A 25,671-nucleotide genomic window follows, 5' to 3' on the forward strand; every position below is an offset into this window, starting at 1 on the left:
CTGTTTCCTGCTGATGACATGTTCCTTTTATATGGCCCTACAGCTTTTCCCTACAATCTTCTATATACCCATGTTTTGCTTACTACTGATTGAAGTGTAAGTGACCTGATCTATCTGTAGGTTGCAGAGTCTTGGGAGGAGAAGGACCCTGAGCTAGCTGCGCTGCTGAAGAACTTTCTCCAACCATCACATGATGACGACGACTTATATGATGAGCCCGACCTCTTCTAAGGGCTGCCGTTTGGAGTGGTGCATGTTTTATTCCTGCACGTAAACAGTTATAATGTTCTGCTGAAAGGAGGACTAACCCAGCAACTGTTTATTGTGTAAATAATTTATTCAAATAATTCCATACCTATTAATATCATAAATTATCTACCTGTGGTTATGTTAGAATGGTAAGTGACCCTTAAGCTCCCAGAAGAGACGTTAGCACTGCTCTGCAGCGAATTGTTTCTCCTCTGGGGCTACACTTCAGATAAAAAGCAGAGGACACTCCCCCAAGGGACTAGAGCCTGTTCTAAGTTCACTGTGTAAGAACAATGCAAGTGGTGGATGCACTCTATGCCCTGTACAATAAAACCTTTAAAAACAATATAAAAAGTGTAAAGTTCTACAATTATTATTTTTTTCCACAGCGTTCTCAGCTGGGGAGCTGTTGTGCCAGTTCTGGCTTTAATGTTTCCGTAGTCCCTGAGGGGGTGTCGGGTTCTGTTTCCGGGGGCTTTGCAGGGCTCTGGGTGAGTGGATGTACCATAGACATGTGCACATTGAGGTTGTGCGCCTTCTCAAATCTTTTCCCGCACTGGTCACATGCAAATTCCAGATCTGCCTCGGCCTTGTGCTTGGTCATGTGGTACTTCAGTGACGCCCTCTGCCTGCACTGGAAACCACACACTTCACATCTGGTGAGGGAAGAAAGTGGATTAGACCATGCCCCTTGTAACCACTCTACATATGATTGGTAGACACAGCACCCAATTTAGACATTTCTGCTCCACCCACCTTGAAACCCTGCTGGAACTAGATCCAGCAGCATAATATGTAGCTTTCACTGTAGAAGAGGGATGCTGGCACAGATACCAATGGTAATGTTGTGCCCTGTTTAGAAAAAGTTTGGCGGGCAAATGCCTCTTCAGTCCAACAACAGGGATGGGTGCCATCACAATATTACGTTTCGTCATGGTGATCTGCGTGTGCTAGTTACAGTTTTTCTGAGGTTAGATTACCATTCAGAGCTAGAACTAAAAATAAAAGTGCAACATTTTCATGGTTGGATAGCTGCTCCTATGGTAACATAATGAGGCCAGTGATTAACTTTCCACGTCATAGGAGTTAGCCAAAAACTCAACCCTAATTACTGCGTGTACTCCTTGCACAAAGCAATCGCCATAATTTATAGGTTAGGGTCATTGCCCAGCTACCCATCATAGGGGAATGTATACGTGCAGTTCTCGTTACTATGAGGGTGTAATAGTATATTCGGCCAGAATTAAGCCCAACCTGCACTTACTGTAGGGGTATAGCTCCCGCCTGCCTCACCTGATGCACAGATCTGCACTTACTATAGGGGTTTAGCTCCTACGTGTCTCACCATCTGCCCTTACTGTAGAGATTTAGCTCCCACGTGCCTCACCTGATGCACAGATCTGCCCTTACTGTAGGAGTATAGCTCCCACATGCCTCAACTGATGCACAGGTCTGCCCTTACTGTAGGAGTATAGCTCCCACATGCCTCAACTGATGCACAGGTCTGCCCTTACTGTAGGGGTTTAGCTCCCACGTGCCTCACCTGATGCACAGATCTGCCCTTACTGTAGGGGTATAGCTCCCGTGTGCCTCACCTGATGCACAGATCTGCCCTTACTGTAGGGGTTTAGCTCCCACGTGCCTCACCATCTGCTGTTAATGTAGGGGTTTAGCTCCCACGTGCCTCACCTGATGCACAGATCTGCCCTTACTGTAGGGGTATAGCTTCCGTGTGCCTCACCTGATGCACAGATCTGCCCTTACTGTAGGGGTTTAGCTCCCACGTGCCTCACCATCTGCTGTTAATGTAGGGGTTTAGCTCCCACGTGCCTCACCATCTGCCCTTAATGTAGGGGTATAGCTCCCCTGTGCCTCACCTGATGCACAGATCTGCCCTTACTGTAGGGGTATAGCTCCCACGTGCCTCACCTGATGCACAGGTCTGCCCTTACTGTAGGGGTTTAGCTCCCACGTGCCTCACCATCTGCTTTTAATGTAGGGGTTTAGCTCCCACGTGCCTCACCATCTGCCCTTAATGTAGGGGTATAGCTCCCGCGTGCCTCACCTGATGCACAGATCTGCCCTTACTGTAGGGGTATAGCTCCCACGTGCCTCACCTGATGCACAGGTCTGCCCTTACTGTAGGGGTTTAGCTCCCACGTGCCTCACCATCTGCCGTTAATGTAGGGGTATAGCTCACGTGTGCCTCACCTGATGCACAGATCTGCCCTTACTGTAGGGGTTTAGCTCCCACGTGCCTCACCATCTGCTGTTAATGTAGGGGTTTAGCTCCCATGTGCCTCACCATCTGCCCTTAATGTAGGGGTATAGCTCCCACATGCCTCAACTGATGCACAGGTCTGCCCTTACTGTAGGGGTTTAGCTCCCAAGTGCCTCACCTGATGCACAGATCTGCCCTTACTGTAGGGGTATAGCTCCCGCGTGCCTCATCATCTGATGCACTTACTGTAGGGGTTTAGCTCCTGAGTGCCTCATCTGATGCACAGATAAGTGTTTCCTCTGCTTGAACGCCTGTCCACACTGGTCGCAGATGTAATTCCTCTCCTCTAGGTAAGAGAATTAAACAAGTCATGTTACGTACACCTGCCCAATGGTGCTATAAGGGTCCTTAGTAAGTCACACAAACTGCAAATCACCCGTGTGGATGAGCTTGACGTGCCGCTGCAGGTAACGGTCTATCATGAACACCTTGTTACAGCCGGGATGAGGACATGGACGTTCTCGCACTTCCTCATGATGCTCCTTGATGTGTTTCTATAGAAGACGGAAGCAGATTAGTCAGATTACAATTTTTCTTTGTTTAAAAGAAATGGAATCTAAAAGATTACTGAATACAATATACAGGTATACCCAAATTCATAAAGAAGTCTAAACACTTGTCTGATATCTAAATCGATGGTGCTCAACCATTTCCAGCAGGGAAGCCAAGTATCAGTGTGCCGTTATGCTGGGGTAGCAAAGGAGAATATATCACATTGGCACCTTTTCATCAGACTTGTATAGATCACATCTCTTACATGCTTTATACTAGTTACATACAAACTTCTGTTTGTTGGTTTAAATATGGTTACAGATCACTGCCTAAGTATAAAAAGGTATACAGAAAGCTGTAAATATTGAGAGAATGAGCAAACACTATTTATTCCTTTTCCATCCATCTGGGGGATGCCATTACTTCTGGGTTATGTGGAGTCGGGCACTAACGAATTTAAACTAGCTCCCACCCCCTATATAACCCCTCCCCTTTCACCATAACCTCAGTCTTGTTTTTAGTAGGGAAACTTGGATTCATTCCAATCCAGATTATTGGATAAGTCTTGTTTTTAGTGCCTTGGAGTAAGGCACTAGCTAGGTCCTAGCTTTTAGTTAGGCATCCTTGATATGGTCCTTATCTTGGATTGAAGATCCTGAATCTTTGCCTGCAGAAGAAACACTCTGACACTTGGTGTCGAAGAGAAGACCCAAAAAATACCATCCCAAAATGGAAATAATTTTGATTTGGGAAAATTGATGATGGACCAGCAAAATCTCTAGAGCATGACAGGTAATCTGAAGATGTTGTTGCAATAGGGCTATTGCAGGTGCCCTTAGCAACAAATCGTCCAGATAAGCCAACACATTTATCCCCCCCACTCCTGAGTAGGGAGATCATGTGTGCCACAACCTTTGTAAAGACTCGGAGCGATAGGCAAACCAAATGGCAGAGCCTGGAACTGAAAATGTCGATGCCCTACTGCAGAAGATGTTGATGACCCCACACCTCATATAGGAATATTGAGGTAGGTTTAATGTCTTTTTACAGATGTCTCATATCGCAGTCCTCAGAGTTATATGCAGCTATTGGGAAAATTGTGGCTTCATTCAAAGCCGTTCCTTTCACTAAATTTCATGCCCGACCACTGCAAAACCAATTGCTTCATCGATGGGTGAAACCAGACCTTCAATTAAATAGGCAGATGTTCAGATTATCTCTGCAGATGCAATAGATCTGTCTCAATCCCTTATAAGAATCTTACCAGTGCGAATCCAAATCCGACAATGCCACAGCAGTTGTTTACATAAACAAGCAATGAGGGAGGTTTCTCACATCCTTCATTGGGCAGAAAATTGGGTTCCAGCTATTTCGGCAATTTACATTCCAGGGGTGGACAACTGGGAGGCAGACTTCTTAAATCGCCACAGTGTGCATCCAGGGGAATGGGAATTACACCAGGAAGTTTGCGGAATTAGTTTCTAGATGGGGATCTCCAGACATAGATCTAATGGCTTCTCGTCTCAACAAGAAACTTCCAAGGTACCGATCTCTGTCCCGGGATCCTCAGGCATCTCTGATGGATGCCATGATGGCACCTTGGGTGTTCCAGCTGGGATAAATCTTTCCTCCTCTGGTAATGTTACAGTTGGTTAATTTTGCGGATTTGATTAGTGGCACGGTCGGTCATTCTGGTGGATCCAGACTGACTGCGCTGTCGTTTGTACACAGTTCTTCGGAACATGCTGGCGGATGCTTCAGGGTCCATGCCAGTCACCCAGATTTGCCTCGCTTGGCTTTGACAGCATGGTTTTTGAATCTAATATCTTGAGGGCCAAAGGGTTTTCAGAATCTGTTGTGCAAACCAGTTACTTCCCAGATTTATCATGGAATATGGAAGAGATATTTCTTGATGTGAACAACACAAGCTGAAACCTGAAAGGTTCAGGGTGTCTCATCTCGTCTTTTCTGCTAGAGGAGTTGGTTAAGGGTCTTAGATTGTCCTCTCTTAAGGGACAAATTTCAGCCCTATTGATCCTGTTTCAGAGAAAATTGGCCTCCATTCCTGAAGTTCAAACCTTCATGCAGGGGGTTCTTTGCATACAGCCTCCTTATGTCCCACCGGTTCCTCCTTGGGACCTGAATTTAGTTTTGAAGACACTTGAAAAGGCACCATTTGAGCCTTTGGAATCTGTAGAATTGCGATCTCACTTTGAAGGTTGTTTTTCTTTTAGCCATTGCCTCGGGCAGAAGAGTATCTGACTTAGCGGCTCTTTCCTGTAAATCTCCGCTTCTCTCATGAGGATAGGGTAGTGTTATACACTAAACCTTCCTTTCTTCTGAAGGTGGTATCGGCTTTCCACATTAACCAGGATATTGTCCTTCCGGCTTTTCGGCAGTATTCAGTGATCACTGTAGCTTCTTCCTTAACACTGTTGGATGTGGTACGTGTGTTACGCATTTACTTGGACCGTACTGCGTCTTTGAGGCGTACTGATTCCCTGTTGGTGTTGATTGATGCACCAAAAATATGCTGGCCAGCCTCGAAAGGATCCATCACTAGATGGGTCACTTCTGCCACTCGGCAAGCATATTTGTTCTTAAATGTGACGGTTCCGGCCCACTCGACTTGTGCTGTCGGGGCTTCTTGGGCTGTACGGCATGGTGCTGCAGTTGAGCAGCTCTGCAAAGCAGCTACCTGGTCATCTGTACATACTTTTACCGCTTTCATACATTTGGTGCAAGGGACGCCAATATTCGTCGGAAAATTCCTAGAGGTCAGTTTCAAAGCTCCCCCCTCCTTAATTGACTTGCTTTGATATATCGCAGAAGTAATGGCATCCCCCAGATGGATGAAAAAGGAAATTCGATTTTCACTCACCGTAAAATCTCTCCCTTGGAGTCCATCTGGGGGATGCCGGGACCCCTCCCTTGTTTGGTTTCATACTAGATACCTGTTGGATTCTAGTTTCTCAGTTCTCCCGTGGGTCTTTCTCCGACTTTGTTAAACATAGACTGAGGTTCTAGTGGAAGACGTGGGGTTATATAGGGGTTGGGAGCCAGTCTTAATTAGTTAGTGCCCAACTCCACGCCTCACTACGCATAACCCAGAAGTAATGTCATCTCCCAGAGGAGGACGCCAAGGAAGAGATTTTACAGTGAGTAAAAATCAAATTTTTTGCAATATTAAATGGACCTTTAAGAGAACATTTTATAATTTTGACTTGTGATTTACTGTTAAATGCAACTTTAACAAAGTGACTGGTGGTGTTAACATTTCAGTTGGTCATCTCATGATGCCTGTAATGAAACATTTCCCCATTCATTTTACCTTCATGCCATCTGCGCCTCGGTACACTGCAGTGCAGCCCTGGTAAGGACACTTGTATATGGTAGGCAGCTCCTCCCTGCAAAACAGGACAGATCTCTGGTGAGACTCAGTCACGAGCGGCCATGGGTACAGTGTTACTGGAGCTCTGACCCACCCACTGTCCCTGATCAACAGCTTCCCACAACATCACATACAGTGCGTCAATCAAATGGTCGCTGGCTGAGTGCTTAGAAGCAGCTATGGTTCCTCTTGGAGCGAGTGTGCTGCTGCACACCAGGGCTCCCTTATACACTTCCCCATTGCGCAGGTGAAACCATTTACTTGTACAAACCTTGTGCCCTTACAAGCATTAATACTTGGGGCACTAGGAGCTGAACTGCAAAACAGCTAATCTAGAATCAACAGATGTTGACCCTAAAGTGGGGATGAACCCAATGAGCATAGAGGTCTAAGACTATTTCCATTTATTATATCAACGATCAATGACGGCACTTGTCATGCCTTACCCTACATTTACATCCTCTCTGGTAACAAAGACTTTTGTCCAATTAGTCACTGCTAAAATGTTGAGGAAAAGAGATGAAACACAAACCGTTCTCGTTTAATCTTCTTCCAGCCCGGTTTGGGCCCCGGCTTCTTCCTTTCCCTGGGCTCTTGTGCCTTCCTGCCCCCTCTAGGGGTGCTCCTTCTAAGAGGAAGCCTACAAGAGAACCAAGTCAGACAATTGACAAAACATGAGTAACGCCAATGACAATACGTTCTCATGGGCCTACGTGCATATAGACAGTGACCGATTTCTATAACGGAGATGGAACCACCATCTGTATATGATCTCCTATGAGTGCAGCACTACAGAAACGCATTACACATTGTCTCCCTGCACTGACAAACAATATAATCAACCCCATAGAAGTGTAAATATGCCAGTTTTCCACACAGCCCTCCTTTTGCAACATGAATAGTGCACACTGATGATGACACCGGACAGATACATACAACTCTGCATACCGTATGCAATTAGTTCTGCGCACGCAATGGGGGAGCAATTACAGCCCACCTGCATTGAACTCTGTAACGTACAAAGACAGGTCCATATCAATTCATGCTGCTAGAGTGGGGAGCCTTGGCCCGGAGATGCTGAAGAGACACCAAGTTTACTGCTTGAATCGATGTGACGATTGGTTTCTATCTCAGCATCCAGAGCCCTCAGATGTCCGTAGGCTAGTTTTCAGGGTAAGATTTCAGAATGTGAATACAGGGCTGCAGCTCCTCCCTCCGACATGTGATGTCATGGCGAGGGGGTGGGACCGCACAGGACCTAGAAGAAGCGGAGAGCGTGGCTCTATGGCAGCTCTCTAGGCTGCAGGATGCCGTCTCTAGGGATGCTGCAAGCCAAATGCAGGTACCACCGGGCTGCAACAGTGCAACCCCCTAGTCCTTGCTGACAATGGCACCACTCACCCACCCCTACAGCCAACAAGAACGAGTAAAAGGAACCTATATCAGAAATTTATACACAGGTTATTTCCTTTATGGCTGTGGCACACAGGCCTGCATGATGCCAAGGTCTTCCAGCCAGGAGACTGAGGTGTGCCATTTGTCATTTTATAGTATGGTATACCCCTGGCCTGCACTCTATGCCACAGTACATGGGCATTCTGCCACCAGGGCTTTTCAGTGAAGAGAAGAAACATTTTCTGTGCCTTGTGATATTGGTTTCTTTATGAGCAAAGTGTGCTAAGCCTTAGTGATAAAGTACTAAGCAATCAGCTCCTGTCATTTTTCAAACACAACCTGTAATGTGACAGGAGCCGATTGGTAGGTACTTTATCTCCATCCACTTAATCTCTCTCTCCAAGGCTGAATACATATACCCCCAAAGTGTTTGTCTGCAGTTATGAACAAGGAAACCTAAGCGTAATCCATGGTCTGTGGTGCAGGACCAGGAGCGTCACTGCACGATGACAACAGAACACAACGCCCAGATAAGCGGCACCTCTCAGAAATACATGGAAATAATCTTTATGATGAGAATATAAAACAAATACAGGGTTTAGGCATTACCTCTTCTCCGTGTACGGTTCAAAGGAGTCGTCTGAAGACAGCAGGTCTCCCCTCTCCTCGCCGTCATCTTTGCTCTGGGAGTCACTGTGTAAAAGAGAGAGACAGTTCCTCAGACACGAACATCTTCCTTTTACCTGGATAACACAACCTTGACCACCACACACCAGTCTGGCACACACAAGCCAATCCTCACCCATCTGACAGGTCGCTGCCTTCCTCCTTCGCCAGATCATTACATGTCGGAGATGTTCTTCCACTTTGTGCTTTAGTAAGAAACACAAAAAGTTACACCTCAACGTGTCGTCTGTGATAGCGGCTCTTTGCAATGCTCATCTGCATCAATAGGCAAACTAGGCTGTAATTCTGTCATTTCATATATTATGTTACTATATTCAATGACTTCTTATTCTGCTGAGAAATAATGTACTGTGGGCCTGATTCAGAGGCGCTCGCAAAAAGCGAGCGCTTGCTCTGAATCAGTGCGGGCGCTGGGGCGACCATCGGGCTTGCGACTAGACCCTTGTGGTAGGGTCTCGTGGCCGCAAGCCCCAGAGAGCTTCTGGCTCTAATAGAGCCGGAAGCTCTCTCACTGACATCATTGGTGATGTCAGTGAGGCCACCTACAAACGGCAGGCGTTCGCTTGGGAACGCCTCCGTTTGTGAAGCCACCCCCCGGCCACGCCTACAAAACGGGGCGAGCTGTCAATCAACATCGACAGCCACCCCTTTTGTAGTGAGCCACGGAGCGAGTGCTTTTTGCGCTCGCTCCGGGGCTCGCACACGCCGCGCGTGCGCACTGGGCCACCATCGACCCGCTTGCGAGCGCGTCTGAATCAGGCCATGTGTCTTTTGCAATTTAGCCAAAGGCAATGTAAAACCTATGCATCTTCCCATGTTAAACAAACACCGGGCAAACCACCACCATACATGTGATAAGTAGTGTCCATATATATATTTAATGTGAACAGCTTAAAAAAAAAAAAAAAAAAAAAAAGTTTCTCAGAAAACCATCCAATGTATTCTCTATGTCTGCCAAAACTTGAAAAATGGTTGTGTTAATGTAAATCCTCTGAGGTGCAAGACCAGGAACGTCCCTGCACGATTACAACAGAACACACCTCCCAGGTAACTGGCACCGCTCAGGAACACATGAAATTATTTGCATGCCTTTAATAAATTTATTTTTAAATATTACTATCATTATTATTGGGTAGGTAAATCTGTACCAATAATTAATTTTCCCTGAAGCCAAAGGCTCGCTGGGGTTAAGCGACATCCAGAGAAGTCAGGGCCAGAACAGGTGGATCCTTCCAATCTCTACGTAGTCATTTCCTCCAATCAGAGAACACAGTGTTTGCTCGGATGCTGTGTAAATAGGATCATGTAGTCGTCCTACAGAGTTTGGGCCTCAGCCCCATGCGTCCTGTCCCATAAAGGACCTCGGTGAGGTATAAGAGACAGTAATTAGGTAGACACCAGATGTTAGGTCGACATGTAGGAAGGTCAACAGGTACAAATTGACGACAGGGTCAAAAGGTCGACAAAAAGGAAAAAAAAATGGTCGGCACATGATTTAAAAAAGAAAAAAAAAAACAATTCTAGCCCTAATCTCCACCCTAACCCTCCCTCCCTCCCGATGCCTAATCCTAACCGTCCCTTCTAGTACCTAACCCCCAACCCCTCTCCCCCCAAAAAATCATGTGTCGACCTTCTTACATGTCGACCTTCTGTGTGTCAGTCTTTTGACCCTGTCGAAATTTTGTCTGTCTAATATCTGGTATCTACCTAGACATTGTCAGTCTAATTACTGTCTATCTACAGTCAGGAACCCAAAGGACCTGCAGTCTGCACTATGTGAGCTGTGAGCCATGGCAAGGGGTGACTTTCCCACCTTAACAGAGTGGCAGTCGCCACAGATTATATGCAACCATGGATCACATGACCATCACTTGGTCCAATCCGGTGCTGACAGATCAGCAGAGCACTCTCCTGGTCTTTTGTTAGTAAAGTAGTGACGGAAGAGGTAAAAGGTCCAGCAGATAGAATGAGGCTGAGTGAATCATTGTGTCCACCTTCCACCCCTGAGCGACGTTAAAGAGAAATCTTGAGGCCATCAGCTTTACCTCTGGCAACCAGCCGATAATGAGCTGCTCAAGAACCTCCTGCACCTCTCCACCCTGCTTCCCGGGTAGCTCAGCGCAGGGGACACTGGAGGAATCAAGGAATACAGAATGGAACAGAGTAGGAAGCTGCTATCTAACAGTCTGATCACACCCGACAATGATGACTACGACCGGTGATGTATGCGGCAGCTGGTGCCCACACACATACCGATGTCCTCACGATACGATTTTATGGCCAATTTCCTCATGAACTTTCACGGGAGCTCCCTTGCCGTCGTGATCACGATTTGGAGTTAAAAATGTCCAATCAGACTAAAGATCTATCTTGCAGCCAATGCATTGTATCCCAGATTGGCTAATCTGCCCTACAGCACAGCAGATCAGAAGATGCGATGTACGACGAGCAGGGACGCGCATCGGCATCATGCTCGTGAGTATAAACTCACGATTTGTACTTTTTTTACCCGATTCGTCGTCACGATTCGTCGAAATCGGCCTAATCGTTTAAAATGTCGCTATGTGTGTGGGCACCTTAAGTAACTTGCGGTTGAGCCCCCTAAGTGATCCACCTTCCAAACACACTGAGTAGAACATATTGTGTTGTGCCAAGTGCAACGTACCCAAATGCCCGTAACACATAAGTGGGTACAGGTTCTACTATTAAACCAATCAGCACGCACTGGTTCTAAAAACGCATGAAACCAATGGCAATAGGTATGAGGCCTAAGTGACAAAATGCCCCTGAACAACTAGCAGTGAATATGGGTTAAACCATAGTAACGTTCCATTCTAATTTTTCGGCAAATGGAGAATTGAACTTTCATTTAAAAAAAAAAAAAAAAAAGTCAGTCTAATATCTCCCATGCAGGTTAGTAAATAGGCCTAGAAATAATTCATGCCCTTTTGATTTATAGCATAAATAGTGACAAATATTTCTATTCAAATCTGATTGAACCTGGTGATGTGTTTACACCCGACAGAATATTCTCTGCTTCTCGTTATGCTCACCACCCACGCCGTCAGTGCTCGGAACGGAGACAGGTTCATGGAAATTGGCAGAGCTTCAACACAGCATCGATAAAGATCGTTAGATGCATTCGCGGCTGAGCTGTGTGTCAGAGCTTGCACTCTGCAGTGCGCTGGACTGAAAGGGCTATTTATAGATCATTCCTCCCATATGAAGATAATAAACTGGGAACAGGAGGGCAACGGTCATATAATACTTAGGACAAGTTAGCATTTTACAGCTTCTACAGAAAATCATAGGCTAGGGATAGCCATAGACAAGTTAACCAATCGATGGCTTTTAGCCATTGAATGGAAACCAGGTTCGGGTCTCCGCATACGCAGTACTCACAGGCGATGGGATTTTGCCATCAGACCTCCCCCATTGATGGTAACTCTTAATCATCGGGAGGAAGCCATTGAGGGGCAATGGCCATCCCAACCATGAGCAAAGGGCCGGGTCAGGAAACGAGCGATGCCCGTATCTATTAGTGCAGGGTGCTGTTTCCAGGCACCCTGAAGTCAGAAGCAGGGCCCGTGGGGTGGCAAAAGTGACGCCCAAAGAGCCCTGCGCCCTCCTACTGCTACCATCTTGCTGATAATCAAGATCGCACCTAAGAAAGGAATGAATGCATAGGTAGAGATTTATCAAACTTTTAAAGCGACAAATGAAGGTGTTGCTCATAGCAACCTATCAGATTATAGCCATCTTTGTACAGAATGTGCTAGATAACTAATCAGATTTTAGCTATCATTTATTATAAAAGCCACAAGAGACAACTCTTACCATGCACAGAGTCCGGTTCAGGACACAGTGGTGCTGCGGACTCCGGGAACTGAGCCGGTGACCTGCTCTGGGCTGCAGGAGGAGTACCTGCCCTGCCGGTATCAGGAAGAGGAGGAGTGGCATCCATTGTATCTGGTAGGGTGTATTCCAAGGGAACGATGTCTGTATCTGTGCTGGCTGGGTGTATTCCATTACCACTGGGCACCTTTGGAATATCAGCATCGTGCTGGGCATCAGGAGTGGTGCACTCAGAGTCTGTTTCCATAATGTAATCGTGACCCTCTCCACATCCCCACACTGCCCGAATGATGCCACAGTACTGTGTGGAAAGTACCCGCTGCAAGCTGGGCACGGATGAACAGCCGCCAGCATGGCTATGGGTCCAGTTTAGCAGGCTATGTAGGCAGTCAGGGCTTGAGGTGATCAGATCTGGAAGTACAAAGCGGTGTCAGACTGGTAACACATTAAACTACCAAAAGAGTTTTTCTGTTTTTTATTTAATTCAAATATGCAATATACGTATTCATGGCTCGTGCTTACTGGGGTATTCCCCTACTCTTGGTTTCCGCCTCCCCTCACTCCCTAATTACACAATTGTATTTAAACAACCCGTTTTGTCTTATATAAAACAAATTAAGTTAGAGAACGTTCTGTGCATGCTCACTGAACTAAATAACCCCCCTCTCCCAACTTCTAGATTAACACAGAGGACAAGGGAACTATGGAGCTCATTCAGAGTCTGCGCTCACAACCGACTCCATGTTGCCCCACAGCGCATGCGCACGACGAAGCCAGCTCCGTCGTGCTCATGTGCTAGACCCGGCTAACGACAGGCGCTCCGTCGTTAGGGGTCTCGTAGCAGACAGGGCGAGCCGTCGATGTTGAGTGACAGATCGCCCCGTTTGCTGGGCGGGCTGGGGGCGTTCCCGGCCAAACGGAGGGGTTGCAATCGGAACGCTTGCCGTTTGGGGGCAGCCCCACTGACATCATTGCTGATGTCAGTGGGGAACTTCCTGCTCAAACAGAGCAGGAAGCTCCCTGGGGCTTACGAGTGCCCAGACCCTACCCTAGGGTCTGGTCGTTAAGCCACGATGGTCTTGACCATCGCGACCATCACCCATGTCGGTCGTTAGAGCTGTGGGTGTTAACCCACAGCTTAACGATCGACAAGGAGGCGGCCATTCAGGATGCAAGCGGCCGCCCTGATTCAGAGCGACCGCTTGCATCTAACGACCGCCTCTGAATGAGGCCCTATATATCTCCAAGGACAGATTAAATGGGCTTATATTTGAAAGCTTATACATAGTAAAATGTTGGCGACATATTAAAGCTGTACTACCACCTAGGAAAATATAGTTATAACATGCACTTCACCCCTAGTCGGAGCCCTGGGGTCTGCTATGTGCAGCCAATCAGGTGAACCATCTGGAAATTGGGGGGCGAAGTTATCAGAAGGACCAATCCTAAACAACTTGCATTTGGTCCTCCATCTTCACTTTAGTTTTCGGCTGGGTCTGTAACCCAAGAAAGAAAACACCAAGCAGCCCCCAGGACTCAGACTTACGGGGAGGGGATATGTTAGTACAGGGGTAGTCAGCCTGTGGCACACCAGCTGCTGTGGAACTACACATCCCAGCATGCCTTGCCACAGTTTTGCTGTTTGGGCACGCTAAACCTTGGCAACGCATGTTAGGATGCCACAGGTTGACTACCGTTATGTCGGTGGTTGGGCAGCTTTAAATAATTCAAACAATATAAAAACTGCTGATCTCTAACTTCTACATAGAGCGATGGTAATACTACATAGAGCAATGGTAATACTACATAGAGCAATGGTAATACTACATAGAGCAATGGTAATACTACATAGAGCGATGGTAATACTACATAGAGCGATGGTAATACTACATAGAGCGATGGTAATACTACATAGAGCGATGGTAATACTACATAGAGCGATGGTAATACTACATAGAGCAATGGTAATACCACATAGAGCAATGGTAATACCACATAGAGCGATGGTAATACCACATAGAGCGATGGTAATACCACATAGAGCGATGGTAATACTACATAGAGCGATGGTAATACTACATAGAGCAATGGTAATACTACATAGAGCAATGGTAATACTACATAGAGCAATGGTAATACTACATAGAGCAATGGTAATACTACATAGAGCAATGGTAATACTACATAGAGCGATGGTAATACCACATAGAGCGATGGTAATACCACATAGAGCGATGGTAATACCACATAGAGCGATGGTAATACCACATAGAGCGATGGTAATACCACATAGAGCGATGGTAATACCACATAGAGCAATGGTAATACCACATAGAGCAATGGTAATACCACATAGAGCAATGGTAATACCACATAGAGCAATGGTAATACCACATAGAGCAATGGTAATACCACATAGAGCAATGGTAATACCACATAGAGCAATGGTAATACCACATAGAGCAATGGTAATACCACATAGAGCAATGGTAATACCACATAGAGCAATGGTAATACCACATAGAGCAATGGTAATACCACATAGAGCAATGGTAATACCACATAGAGCAATGGTAATACCACATAGAGCAATGGTAATACCACATAGAGCAATGGTAATACCACATAGAGCAATGGTAATACCACATAGAGCAATGGTAATACCACATAGAGCAATGGTAATACTACATAGAGCAATGGTAATACTACATAGAGCAATGGTAATACTATATACCGGAGACCATCAGCTGCTTAGTGTCAGCACTTCCAAGTTTTGCCTGAAGTTGTTGGAGCTAGTTATTAGGGGCATGTACTATCTCACATACACAGAAGGAATGCACGAGGCGGGTCATATTTACTGACATAAACAGGTATCTAGTTGGAAAATGGTTCTATGTAATACTCCACCCTCTTACCTGAACACAGACCTGTGGTAACACCTTCAGGGTTGTGAATTCTGCTGCGGAAACACAAGTTTACACAATGAGAAACGCTGATCATTATGGTCACAGAACGATACTATTATACTCCAGCTACACGTATTATTACTGCAGTACAGCTTTACTTCACTCTCAATATATCGCTCACCCCACCCTTCCATAGATCACTGCATAGATTGCAAAGCCAACTGTACTGAACCCAAAGAAAAATAAAATACAACAAGTAGTTTATAAAAAGGATTGTAGCCTTAGGGCCTGAGTCAGAGCCGGTCGCTATTTGCGGACGGTCGTTCAACAAAAAGGGGTGGCTATTCAAATGAACCGTTCGCTCTTTGCGGTCTGTTCACGCCTCTAGGTCTGAACGAGCGAACCAAACTTGCGGCAGTTTTTTGGGAAACTATGCCCCCTGGCCGCTCGCATCCTACGTCATGTCCGCTATTTATTAGATTAATCGAGTACATTGACCAGCGTATGACCTGCTCGCTATTCTTGTGGCTGGTGTTTGCTACCACAATCTTGCGAGCAGTTCTGGCTATAAAATAACCCAGTGACGTGGTCAATGACGCTGCTGTTTTAATTATGCACACCCATAAAACGCCCGTTTTGACCTTTAAGCACGACTGCGTTCTGATCTCCACTCCCCGTTTTCAAGCACCTTCCCCTGTTACCACCCACATACGCCTCATTCTGTCACTCAAATTATCAGGCATTCGCTATTTTGCGAGCACATGAATTTCGACCGCACTGACTGGTTCGCGCATGCGTATAACGATCCGTACGCATGCGCAGTTGGGCAAACATCGCTCGGAGCGATCGAGCGGCCGCTTACGAGCGGCTCTGAATCAGGCCCTTATTTCATGTCAGTAATCGGCTACTATAACATACAGATAAAGCTGGAGCATTCATCGTTACTATAAAGACGGGAGGTCAGGAGATTGGAATACAAACAAGTTACTGGCCATAGAATTGGGCAGTTCTTGAGGATATTCCTGAGCTACTAACGTAAAGGCATCGTGGAGTTGAACACTCGTCGGCCTCAGTTACCCCTGTATTCGTGCATAGAACTCGATGGGTATATCTGCCCATATACAGAGTTGTACACGCATCTATGCCGTCACTAACGATTGTTACTTCCATTTTCTCTAATACAGGATTCCCCATTGCATTTACCCAGGTCAAATGCATTGAATACAACACAAAGGGCCAGATACAAAAAGTTGGAAGTAAATCGGGCGTAGGTCGTTCCAAAGAAGCATGCATAGAAAAATGGGCACATTCGCCATGTGCAAAGATGGACGCTAAAGAAGGGATGGCATCTGGGCACGCCTGGTTTACTACTTGTAATCATGAACAGGTTACAACTGCACAAACCTATAGTTGTTGCACATGATACACCTAGAAACATACAATAATATGAGATATGGTAAGAACTTACCCTTGTTATCTCTATTTCTACGAAGTCCATAGGGTTCCACAGGATACCTTGGGGGTATAGGTGTGACGTCAGTCGCAGGGCACCAAAGAGTTAAGCTTTCAGCCTCCCAGGATGCACTAGGTCCCCCTCCTATACCCCGCCCCCGGGCCAAGGCACCTCAGTTAGTTACCAAGCCATAGGCCGGAGGAGGAGAAGGAAGAGAGAGAACAAAGATCTGGACACATACAAGAATCACATTCTCACCAGAGGGAGACGGAAAACCGGTGACCAGAGCAAAGCCCATCTGCAGCACAGGTGCGACAGGGCGGGAGTCCTGTGGAACCCTATGGACTTCGTAGAAATAGAGATAACAAGGGTAAGTTCTTACCATATCTCATATTTTCTACTTCAGGGTCCATAGGGTATCCACAGGATACCTTGGGGATGTCCCAAAGCAGTATCCTTTAAGGGTGGGGACGCTCCTGTGCAGAAAGGAGAATCCGCCGCCCGAAGGAAGCATCCTGAGAGGCGAAGGTGTCAAACCTGTAATACCTCACGAAGGTATGGACAGAAGACCACGTAGCAGCCTTGCAGATCTGAACTGCCGAGGCACCACGTCGAGCTGCCCACGAAGGACCCACAGACCTAGTGGAATGAGCCTTCAGAGAAGGAGGGACCGGTAGGCCTTCATGAAGATAAGCTTCAGAAATAGCCATACGGATCCAGGCTGCCAAAGTTTGCTTTGAAGCAGGCCAACCCTTTTTACGGAAGCCAAAGAGGACAAACAAAGCGTCCGACTTCCTAAACGAAGAAGTGCGGTCAACATAAGTCCTTAAGGCCCGCACAACATCCAATGAGGCCTCACCCACGGAAAGACCCGGTGAGTTAAAGGCCGGAACAACTATTTCCTCGTTAATATGAAACTGGGAAATAACTTTGGGAAGAAACTCGGGCCGAGTGCGGAGCACTGCCCTGTTCCCATAAAAAACCAAGAAAGGGGGTCTACAAGAAAGAGCCCCTAACTCAGAAACACGTCTGGCCGAAGCAATAGCCAGAAGGAAAACAGTCTTAGCTGTTAGCCATTTAAGATCCACTGAGCCCAGTGGTTCAAACGGCGGTCCTTGGAGAGCCCTCAGGACCACAGCCAAATCCCAAGGCGCCACAGGTGGAACAAAGGGCGGCTGAATGCGGAGAACACCCTGCATAAAGGTGCGCACATCCGGGATTGTAGCAATCCTACGGTGAAACCAGACAGATAGGGCCGAAACCTGTACCTTCAAAGAAGCAAGGCGAAGCCCATGATCTAGTCCCGCTTGCAGGAAGGCGAGAATCCGAGACAGACGAAACTCCCGCGGTGCATAACCTCTCGGTCGACACCACTGGAAGAACGTATGCCACACGCGATGGTATATCCTCGCGGAAGACGGTTTCCGAGCTCGTAACATGGTACGCACCACAGAGCTGGAAAACCCCCGGGACCTCAGCATGGCCGTCTCAACAGCCACGCCGTCAAAGACAGCCGAGTCAGGTCCGGGTGAAGGCAAGGACCCTGAGACAGAAGGTCCGGTCGTAGCGGCAACCGCAGAGGAATGTCCACGGACAGACCCTGAAGGTCTGAGAACCAGTGCCGTCTGGGCCACGCGGGAGCTATCAACAGGAGCGTCCCTCCTTCCTGTTTGAATTTCCGGATTACCCGTGGAAGAAGGGAGACCGGAGGGAACAGGTATGCGAACCGGAACGTCCACCGGACGGACAGAGCATCCACCAGAGACGCCCCTTTGTCTCTTGTGCGAGACCCGTACACCGGCAACTTGTTGTTGTGCCGGGACGCCATGAGGTCGATTTCTGGAAGACCCCACCTGTCCACCAGTAGTTGAAAAACGTCCGGGTGCAGGGACCATTCCCCCGGATGAACGTCCTGGCGACTTAGAAAGTCCGCCTCCCAATTGAGCACTCCCGGGATGAAGACCGCTGATATGGCCGGAAGATTGCGCTCCGCCCAAACCAGGATCCGAGAGACCTCTACGAGAGCCGCCCGACTGCGAGTTCCTCCTTGCCTGTTTATGTAGGCCACGGTGGTAGCGTTGTCCGACTGGACCTGCACCGGGCGACCCTGGAGAAACCGCTGTGCCTGCTGGAGAGCATTGAAGACCGCACGGAGTTCCAAGATATTTATTGGAAGCTCCGCTTCTGTCGGCGTCCACCTGCCCTGGAACAAGTGTGGACCCGAAACTGCTCCCCAGCCCCGAAGACTGGCGTCCGTTGTCAACAGGACCCAATTTGGAACCCAGAACGGACGTCCCTTGTTGAGGTGGGTCGTCTGTAACCACCACGTAAGGGACAGGCGAACCTCCTGGGTGAGCACAATCGTCTGGGACTTCAGAGACTGAGTCAGCCCGTTCCACTTGGACAGGATCAGGTGCTGCAGAGGTCTGGAGTGAAACTGGGCGTATTCCACCATGTCGAACACCGACACCATGGAGCCCAGTAACCTCATCGCCGAGTGTAAGGACACCCGGCGGCTGTGCAGACAACTGCGCACCCTTGACTGTAAAGCAGAGATCTTGTCCTCCGTCACGAAGATCCTTTGCTGTCCCGAGTCCAATAAGGCTCCAAGATGCAGAATCCTCCGAGACGGGATTAGAGTGGACTTCTGCCAGTTGATTAGCCAGCCGTGCCGTTGCAGCAGTGCAATGGTCAGGTCCAAGTGGCGTAACAGGAGCTCTGGAGATCCTGCCACCAATAACAGGTCGTCCAAATACGGCAACATGCGGACTCCCTGCAGCCGCAGAGAAGCCGCCATGACCGCCATCACCTTGGTGAAAACACGTGGTGCTGTTGCCAGGCCAAAAGGTAACGCCCGAAACTGGAAGTGGTCGCTGCTGATTGCAAACCTGAGGAACTGTTGATGGCGCCAAAGAATAGGGACATGCAGGTAAGCGTCCTGTATGTCCAATGACACCAAGTAGTCCCCAGGTTCCAGCGCCAGAATGATGGACCGTAGGGTCTCCATCCGAAACTTCGGGACCCGCAAAGACTTGTTGAGTGCTTTGAGGTTGAGTATCGGACGATATGACCCATTGGGTTTCTGTACCAAAAATAGATTTGAATAGAAACCCTGGCCCCTCTGGGAGAATGGAACCGCCACTATAACTCCAGCCTGGAGCATAGTGTGCAATACCTTCCGCAGCTCCGTAGCCTTGTTCCGGTCTGATGGGAGACCCGTGGTGAAGAAGCGAGCCGGGGGTCTGTGCCGGAAGGAGAGGGCGTATCCGTGGGAAACCACCTCCAGAACCCAAGTGTCTGTCGTAGTGGTCGACCAACACTGGGCGAACTGTAGCAGGCGGCCTCCCACCCTGGGATCCCCCAAAGGGAGGCCCGGACCGTCAGGCCGCAGGCTTGTCATCTGGCTTGGGGGCCGGACGTCTGGTACTCCATGCCTGCTTCCGGGGCTTGACCGATTTCTTAGGGCCAGCCTGTCGAGGAAACGACTGTGGTTTGGGCCTGCCCTGGGCCCTAGATGACCGAAAGGACGATGGTCCCGAACCAGAAGGAGCAGCGGCCGACGGGAGACAGGCAGATTTGGCTGCCGCCAGCGTGGCCACAATCTTATCCAGATCCGGACCGAAGAGAACTTCTCCGGTAAACGGCAACGCTTCCAGACCTTTCTTGGAATCTGCGTCCGCCTTCCAGGATCGCAGCCACAAGGTGCGACGAGCAGCTACCGCTGCTGAAGAAATTCTAGACACCAGAGTACTAATGTCTAGAGCCGCCTCGTTGATGTAGGTGGCCGAATCACGGAGATTGCCAATCAACTCCGCCTGATCGGCCGGACAGTCGGATTCAAAAGAAGCCTCTAATGAATCCGCCCAGCGCTCCATCGCTCTGGCAACCCAGCAAATGGCCATAGCCGGCCGTGCTGCCCCCCCTGCAAGGGAATAAGCGGACTTCAGGCAGATTTCTACCTTGCGGTCCGTAGCATCCTTAAGGGAGGACATGGATGGCATCGGCAATGTGGCACTACGGACAAGACGGGTCACGTGAGAATCCACCTGTGGAGGGGATTCCCACTTAGCAAAATAATTATCCGCGAACGGATAAGCCACCGCCAGGCGTCTCTGCGGCTGGTATCTTTTGCCAGGTTGTTTCCACGCCTCCTCTAAATGGTCCACCAACTGACCCGAAAGAGGAAAGACTGTGGCATCGCCCTTCACATCTTTGAAAAAGGCATACTTAGATTTAGCCGCTGGGGGAACTTCGTCCTCAATCACCAAGGCTGTGCGGACCGCCCGAATAAGTCCAGGAATATATACTTTGGACTTAGCATCAGCGTCCTTAGTATGGAGAGGTTCCTGATCGTAAGGATCTAGAATCTCCCCATCATCAGACGTCCCTTCGTCATCCTCATAAGGAGCGGACAGAGACGCCACCGGCCTTTTATGAGACCGCATCACAGACTCCCCTTACAACACATCCGACAAGTGCTGTACAGAACTTGTCAGGGAGTTAACCCACGCTGGCTCCTGAGAACCCGGGAGCGGGGAAATAGGGAGACTGTGGGGTACCACCAATTGTCGTGGGAACCCCTGCATGGGTGACGACACCACAGACTGCTGGGACAAACCCATCGGAGTAAACGCGGGCTGCGGAGCTAACTGGCCCACTAAAGCTGTTAACGCCTGAGCGAAACAAGCCCAGGGCGGCTCCTGTACCGGTGCTGTAACCGTAATAGGCCGCGCCATGGACAAACACTGCCGGCAAAGGCCCTCCGCGCTACCCTCCCCCTCCGCTAACGGTACTTTGCACGTGGTACACTGTAGCCGGAGGGGAAAATCACTTTCAGACATGATGGCACCACGTATGTGACCTCTCTCACCAATTAAGTATTAAATAGGCGAGAGACCACCCTGCAGCACCGCACCGCAAGGGCTTTAGCAGAAAGAACAGGGACAGTAATAAAGCTAACAGTTTAGAGAAGAAAAGATTACAGGCAGCAGCGCTAGCACAGTCACATACAATGCAGAAAAATAACAATTCCTGCACTAACAGCGCTGATCACTCAACTACACAGACACAGGGCCTGGTAGGACACAGCGCTGCATACACAGACCTGACCACAGCGGAGGAGAGGTATGCGGGGGGACCCAGACCACGATGCTTCCGTCCAGCGCTTCCAGCAGCGTTCACCATGCGTTCTGGAGAAGATGGCCGCCGAGGAGCAGAGAGGAGGCTGGCCTGGGGGAGGAGCGCTGCCACAGGACCAGTCGGCAGCATGCAGAGAGGGCTGTGTGCAGCGGGGGAGGCGCCGGCTGTGAGACAGGGAAGGCGCGCTCCCCTGGCATGCATTTAACCCCTGGGACGCCGCAGCGCTACCGCTCTGCTGCGGTCCGCTGTCCCAGGGGGTAGTGGAAGCGCAGGTTGGTCGCCTGGCTCCACGCTGCAGCCAGTCCCCAGGGAGCCCCCTGCCTGGGGACTTAGGACCATGTGATCAGCGGGGACCCACCGCGGGACCCCGCTGCTTACCTCTGTCCCCCTTGAATCCGGCCATGGTCCGGAGCATCTGGGGTCACCGCTAGCTGTGACCCCAGACGCCCACCAGCATCCCCGGATCAGTACCGGCGTTCTGGTACCGGCGGGGTGTAGGGAAGACAGCATGGACGTCAGGACTGACTGTCCATGCTGTTCATCCAGATGTGCAGCCACAGCTGCATGAAGAATAAGCTTCAGGGGCTCTTCTAGCCCCCACTCCAACAGGTGCACCCGACTCCGGCCGGGCACCAAACTAAACTGAGGTGCCTTGGCCCGGGGGCGGGGTATAGGAGGGGGACCTAGTGCATCCTGGGAGGCTGAAAGCTTAACTCTTTGGTGCCCTGCGACTGACGTCACACCTATACCCCCAAGGTATCCTGTGGATACCCTATGGACCCTGAAGTAGAAATATTTATGCTTCCATCCAAGTAACCATAGGACCCTATATAGCCATCACACTCTCTCTGCTTCAGTCACAAGTGTAGATGTAACTAAAACGCGTATGACTGCATTGCTTGTACTTGCGTATACTATAACCCGGGTCACGTGCAGAGCGAGAACACGCATGTGATGTGCAAACAGACGCACATCCAAATCTGCATAAGCCCCCTTCATTTTTCTACATATGATCTGCTTTATAGGTAAAGAACAGAATGAGAGATAAGACTAAATAGCACATTGTACATTAACAGTTGTAAGAAAATTGCACTGTCTGCGTTCAGCTGTTGTTTAATGCAGGAAAAACAAGAAGGGAATGACCCACCCTGTCATGTTGCTGTGAGGGGTGGTGGGAGAGAGGTTGACTCTTTGGATGAAGGTCCTTAGCACGTTGCGACACTTGTAGAACTGAGCGTGGCAGTCCTTGCACACAAACTGGGGCAGTCTGGGGTCTTGTCGGACTGACACCCCAACCAGCTGATGAAAGTCGGCAAAGAACACCTGGTCGGTCCGTCTCTGCTTCTCTGAGCTCCGACAAGTAACCGGCACCTTACCGAAGGCCTGGCGCAGGCTACGGGAGGAGAATTTCCCATGGCAAAGCCGGCAATAACCAGTGCTTAAGGTTCTTCCAATACCTGAGCGGAAAGACACAGAAATAAGTTACATTTGTCTGTATTAAGTTTCCTGTACGGAGGTAGAAGGACCACAACGTGTTTATGAATTCTGTAGAAATGTTGCTAATATTATAAAACTGCATTTACACACTTCTGTTTTTGTAATGATTCATTGACTGTTTAAGTAATTATTCCAAACTCCAGTCCTCAGGGACCGCTAGCAGTGCATGTTTTCCAGATCTCCTCAGGATCGCAATTTAAATAATTAGCTCCACCTGTGGATCTTTTTAAAATGTGTCAGACAGTAATAAATACACAAGGGCACCAACTAGGAGATCTGTAAGACATGCACTGTTAGGGGTCCGGAGATTTGGAGTGTGAAGGGGGATCTGCCTCCGCCAGGCCTTGCTCTGCATTAAAACTGCCCGTTAGTGTAAACTTTCACCACAAATAAGTAGCGGCGAAAGTGAGACCTTTAAGGATCACGGGACAGCGGCGTTTCACAGCATCTGTCCTGGAAGCCGAGCAATACTGAGATGTTCGGTTGCATTTATATCTGCCGCTACAGCTCACAAATTAGGGGTCTATTTACTAAGCTGTGATAGGAGATAAAGGTAAACTTTGATAAGGTACCAGGCAATCAGCTCCTAACTGCCATGTCACAGGCTGTATTTGAAGAGTGGCAGTTAGGAGCTGATTAGCCGGTACCTTATCACCAGTCACTTTATCTCCTAACAAAGCTTAGTAAATAGACCCCTAAGACTCATAATTAACATGGGGCTATCAGGTAACAAATAGGCCCCTATAACCCAGAGGTGGGCAGGGAGGGCTTTAGGATTAATAACAGAGGGCATTTGCTGTGCAAATAAACCATACAGCTGTTGCAGAACATGCTCTGCTGTCAATCTACCAGTGCTGCAGAACCTACTGTGCTGTCATTCATCAGTCACTGCTGCAAGGGACTGGAGGGATGAAGGGGATTGCATGGCAAGAGGTTCTGAAGCAGCTCCCACCTATCAGTTCCGCCTGGAGGTCCCTGGGAAAGTTACTGATGGTTATCCTAATCACACCCAGTTTTCTCTATGGCTCTCACCTGCTGTCGGCTCCAAGGTCGGCGGCGGCTTTAGGGCTCCGACCACTTCCTTGGGGACACTCCGTGAGGTCCTCCGATGACAGGCCGTGCTCTGCCCACGCCTGTCCCGCTTCATCCCGCGGCTTCACCCCCCCAGCGGGAGCCTGGGAGCCGCCATCCAGCCCGAGGCCTCAGATCAGCAGCAATGGGAGGACTGGCGGACATGTCTCCCCCTAGCGGCCCGGGCCGAGTAATACTGCAGGGAGCTCTGTGCCTATAAAGTCAGAGGCCAAAAATAGAATCTATATGAATGACAAAAAAAAAGACATACACGGTGCGATCAAGCAGATTGGTTAGATATCGCTGCTATATCGTTCCGTGCATGGGCATGATGGGTTCGTACATCGCTCCTCCAGAACTTACTACAGGTTCATTTGATCTGGGGATACGATGTGCGATCCCATGCAGCTGTGTGGGGGAGGGGGAGAGCCGTCATATCGGGCGGTCGGCCACCCGATCTCATCGTGTGTGGGGACCGCACAATATGTTGGACGTCGGATCCCTCGTCACGTCGCACGGTCAGCTCCCCATACAGGGTGCGATATAGCAGCCGATCCGACGTATTGGAACAATATCGCTGCTATATCGTTCTGTGTGCGGTTATTATATCGGCCAGTGTGCGATCCCGTGAGATCGTATATCGCTCCTCCAGATCTTACTGCATGTTCAGTTGATCTGGGGGGAGCGATGTACAATCCCATGCAGTGCTATGCGGGTGAGTGAGGGGTGCCGGCATATTGGGCGGTAGGCCACCCGTCGCTCCGTGTGTGGGGACCACCTCATATGTCGGCCGTCGTATCGCAAGGTGCATATCGCACCATGTATGGGGGCCTTAAGTCAGGGTGAAATAGGCGAGGAGATTGGGGCGGATTTTCAAGATCCTGCTGGGACTGATGGGAATATTTCCTTCTGTACCTGCAGTTTTCAAGATATTTAAGGATTTTCTTATTTTAACGCCATTCTGAGATGGCATTATACAAAGTAAAGATTTATAGAATATGTTAATGTTTTTTATGCTTGCTGAATAGAAATGAATGGAGAGATAATCATGTTATCCTCTCCGTTAACCCATTTCTAAATGGTGAAAATACTTAAAAAATGCAGAAACAATTGTTTCCGCATTATTTAAGTAATATCAGCATAGATATCCCCTGCGTTCTTGTCAAATTTGCAGCTTACTGCTGTCCCTGCCTAATCTATGGAGACATAGCAATAACGTAATTATCAAGCTCCCAAAAGTTTTCACAGCTCGTCT

At 48.7% G+C, this 25,671-nt stretch overlaps 2 protein-coding genes across 5 annotated transcripts in view; one reads left to right on the forward strand and one right to left on the reverse strand.

Annotated features, from left to right (window-relative positions):
• Window positions 1–645, forward strand: part of FANCA (FA complementation group A) — a 157,119-nt gene extending 156,474 nt beyond the window's left edge. Inside the window, exon 43 of one of the 3 annotated variants that reach the window (XM_088449420.1) lies at window positions 121–645. In XM_088449420.1, coding sequence (XP_088305546.1) covers window positions 121–231 — 111 coding nt within the window. In that variant the 3' untranslated portion in view covers window positions 232–645. The remainder of the gene's footprint in view (window positions 1–120) is intronic. The other 2 variants (XM_088449419.1, XM_088449421.1) reach the window with 2 other exon arrangements.
• Window positions 1–24,702, reverse strand: ZNF276 (zinc finger protein 276). 2 transcript variants are annotated; one of them, XM_088449422.1, is made up of 11 exons: window positions 24,378–24,702; window positions 22,996–23,305; window positions 15,266–15,309; window positions 12,333–12,761; window positions 8,611–8,680; window positions 8,418–8,501; window positions 6,946–7,053; window positions 6,354–6,429; window positions 2,907–3,024; window positions 2,717–2,816; window positions 1–905 (listed from the first exon to the last, which is right to left on the reverse strand). In XM_088449422.1, the coding sequence occupies exons 1-11, from the start codon at window positions 24,490–24,492 to the stop codon at window positions 644–646; spliced, it is 1,716 nt and encodes a 571-aa protein (XP_088305548.1). In that variant the 5' UTR covers window positions 24,493–24,702; the 3' UTR covers window positions 1–643. The 2 variants fall into 2 exon arrangements, with proteins under 2 accessions (XP_088305548.1, XP_088305549.1); XM_088449423.1 differs by having other exon boundaries at window positions 8–905; window positions 15,266–15,306; window positions 24,378–24,699.
• Window positions 24,703–25,671: the final 969 nt, after the last annotated feature.

The sequence above is a fragment of the Taudactylus pleione genome, unplaced genomic scaffold (genome assembly GCF_031769625.1).
Source record: "Taudactylus pleione unplaced genomic scaffold, aTauple2 ptg000484l, whole genome shotgun sequence".
Taxonomy (NCBI): domain Eukaryota; kingdom Metazoa; phylum Chordata; class Amphibia; order Anura; family Myobatrachidae; genus Taudactylus; species Taudactylus pleione.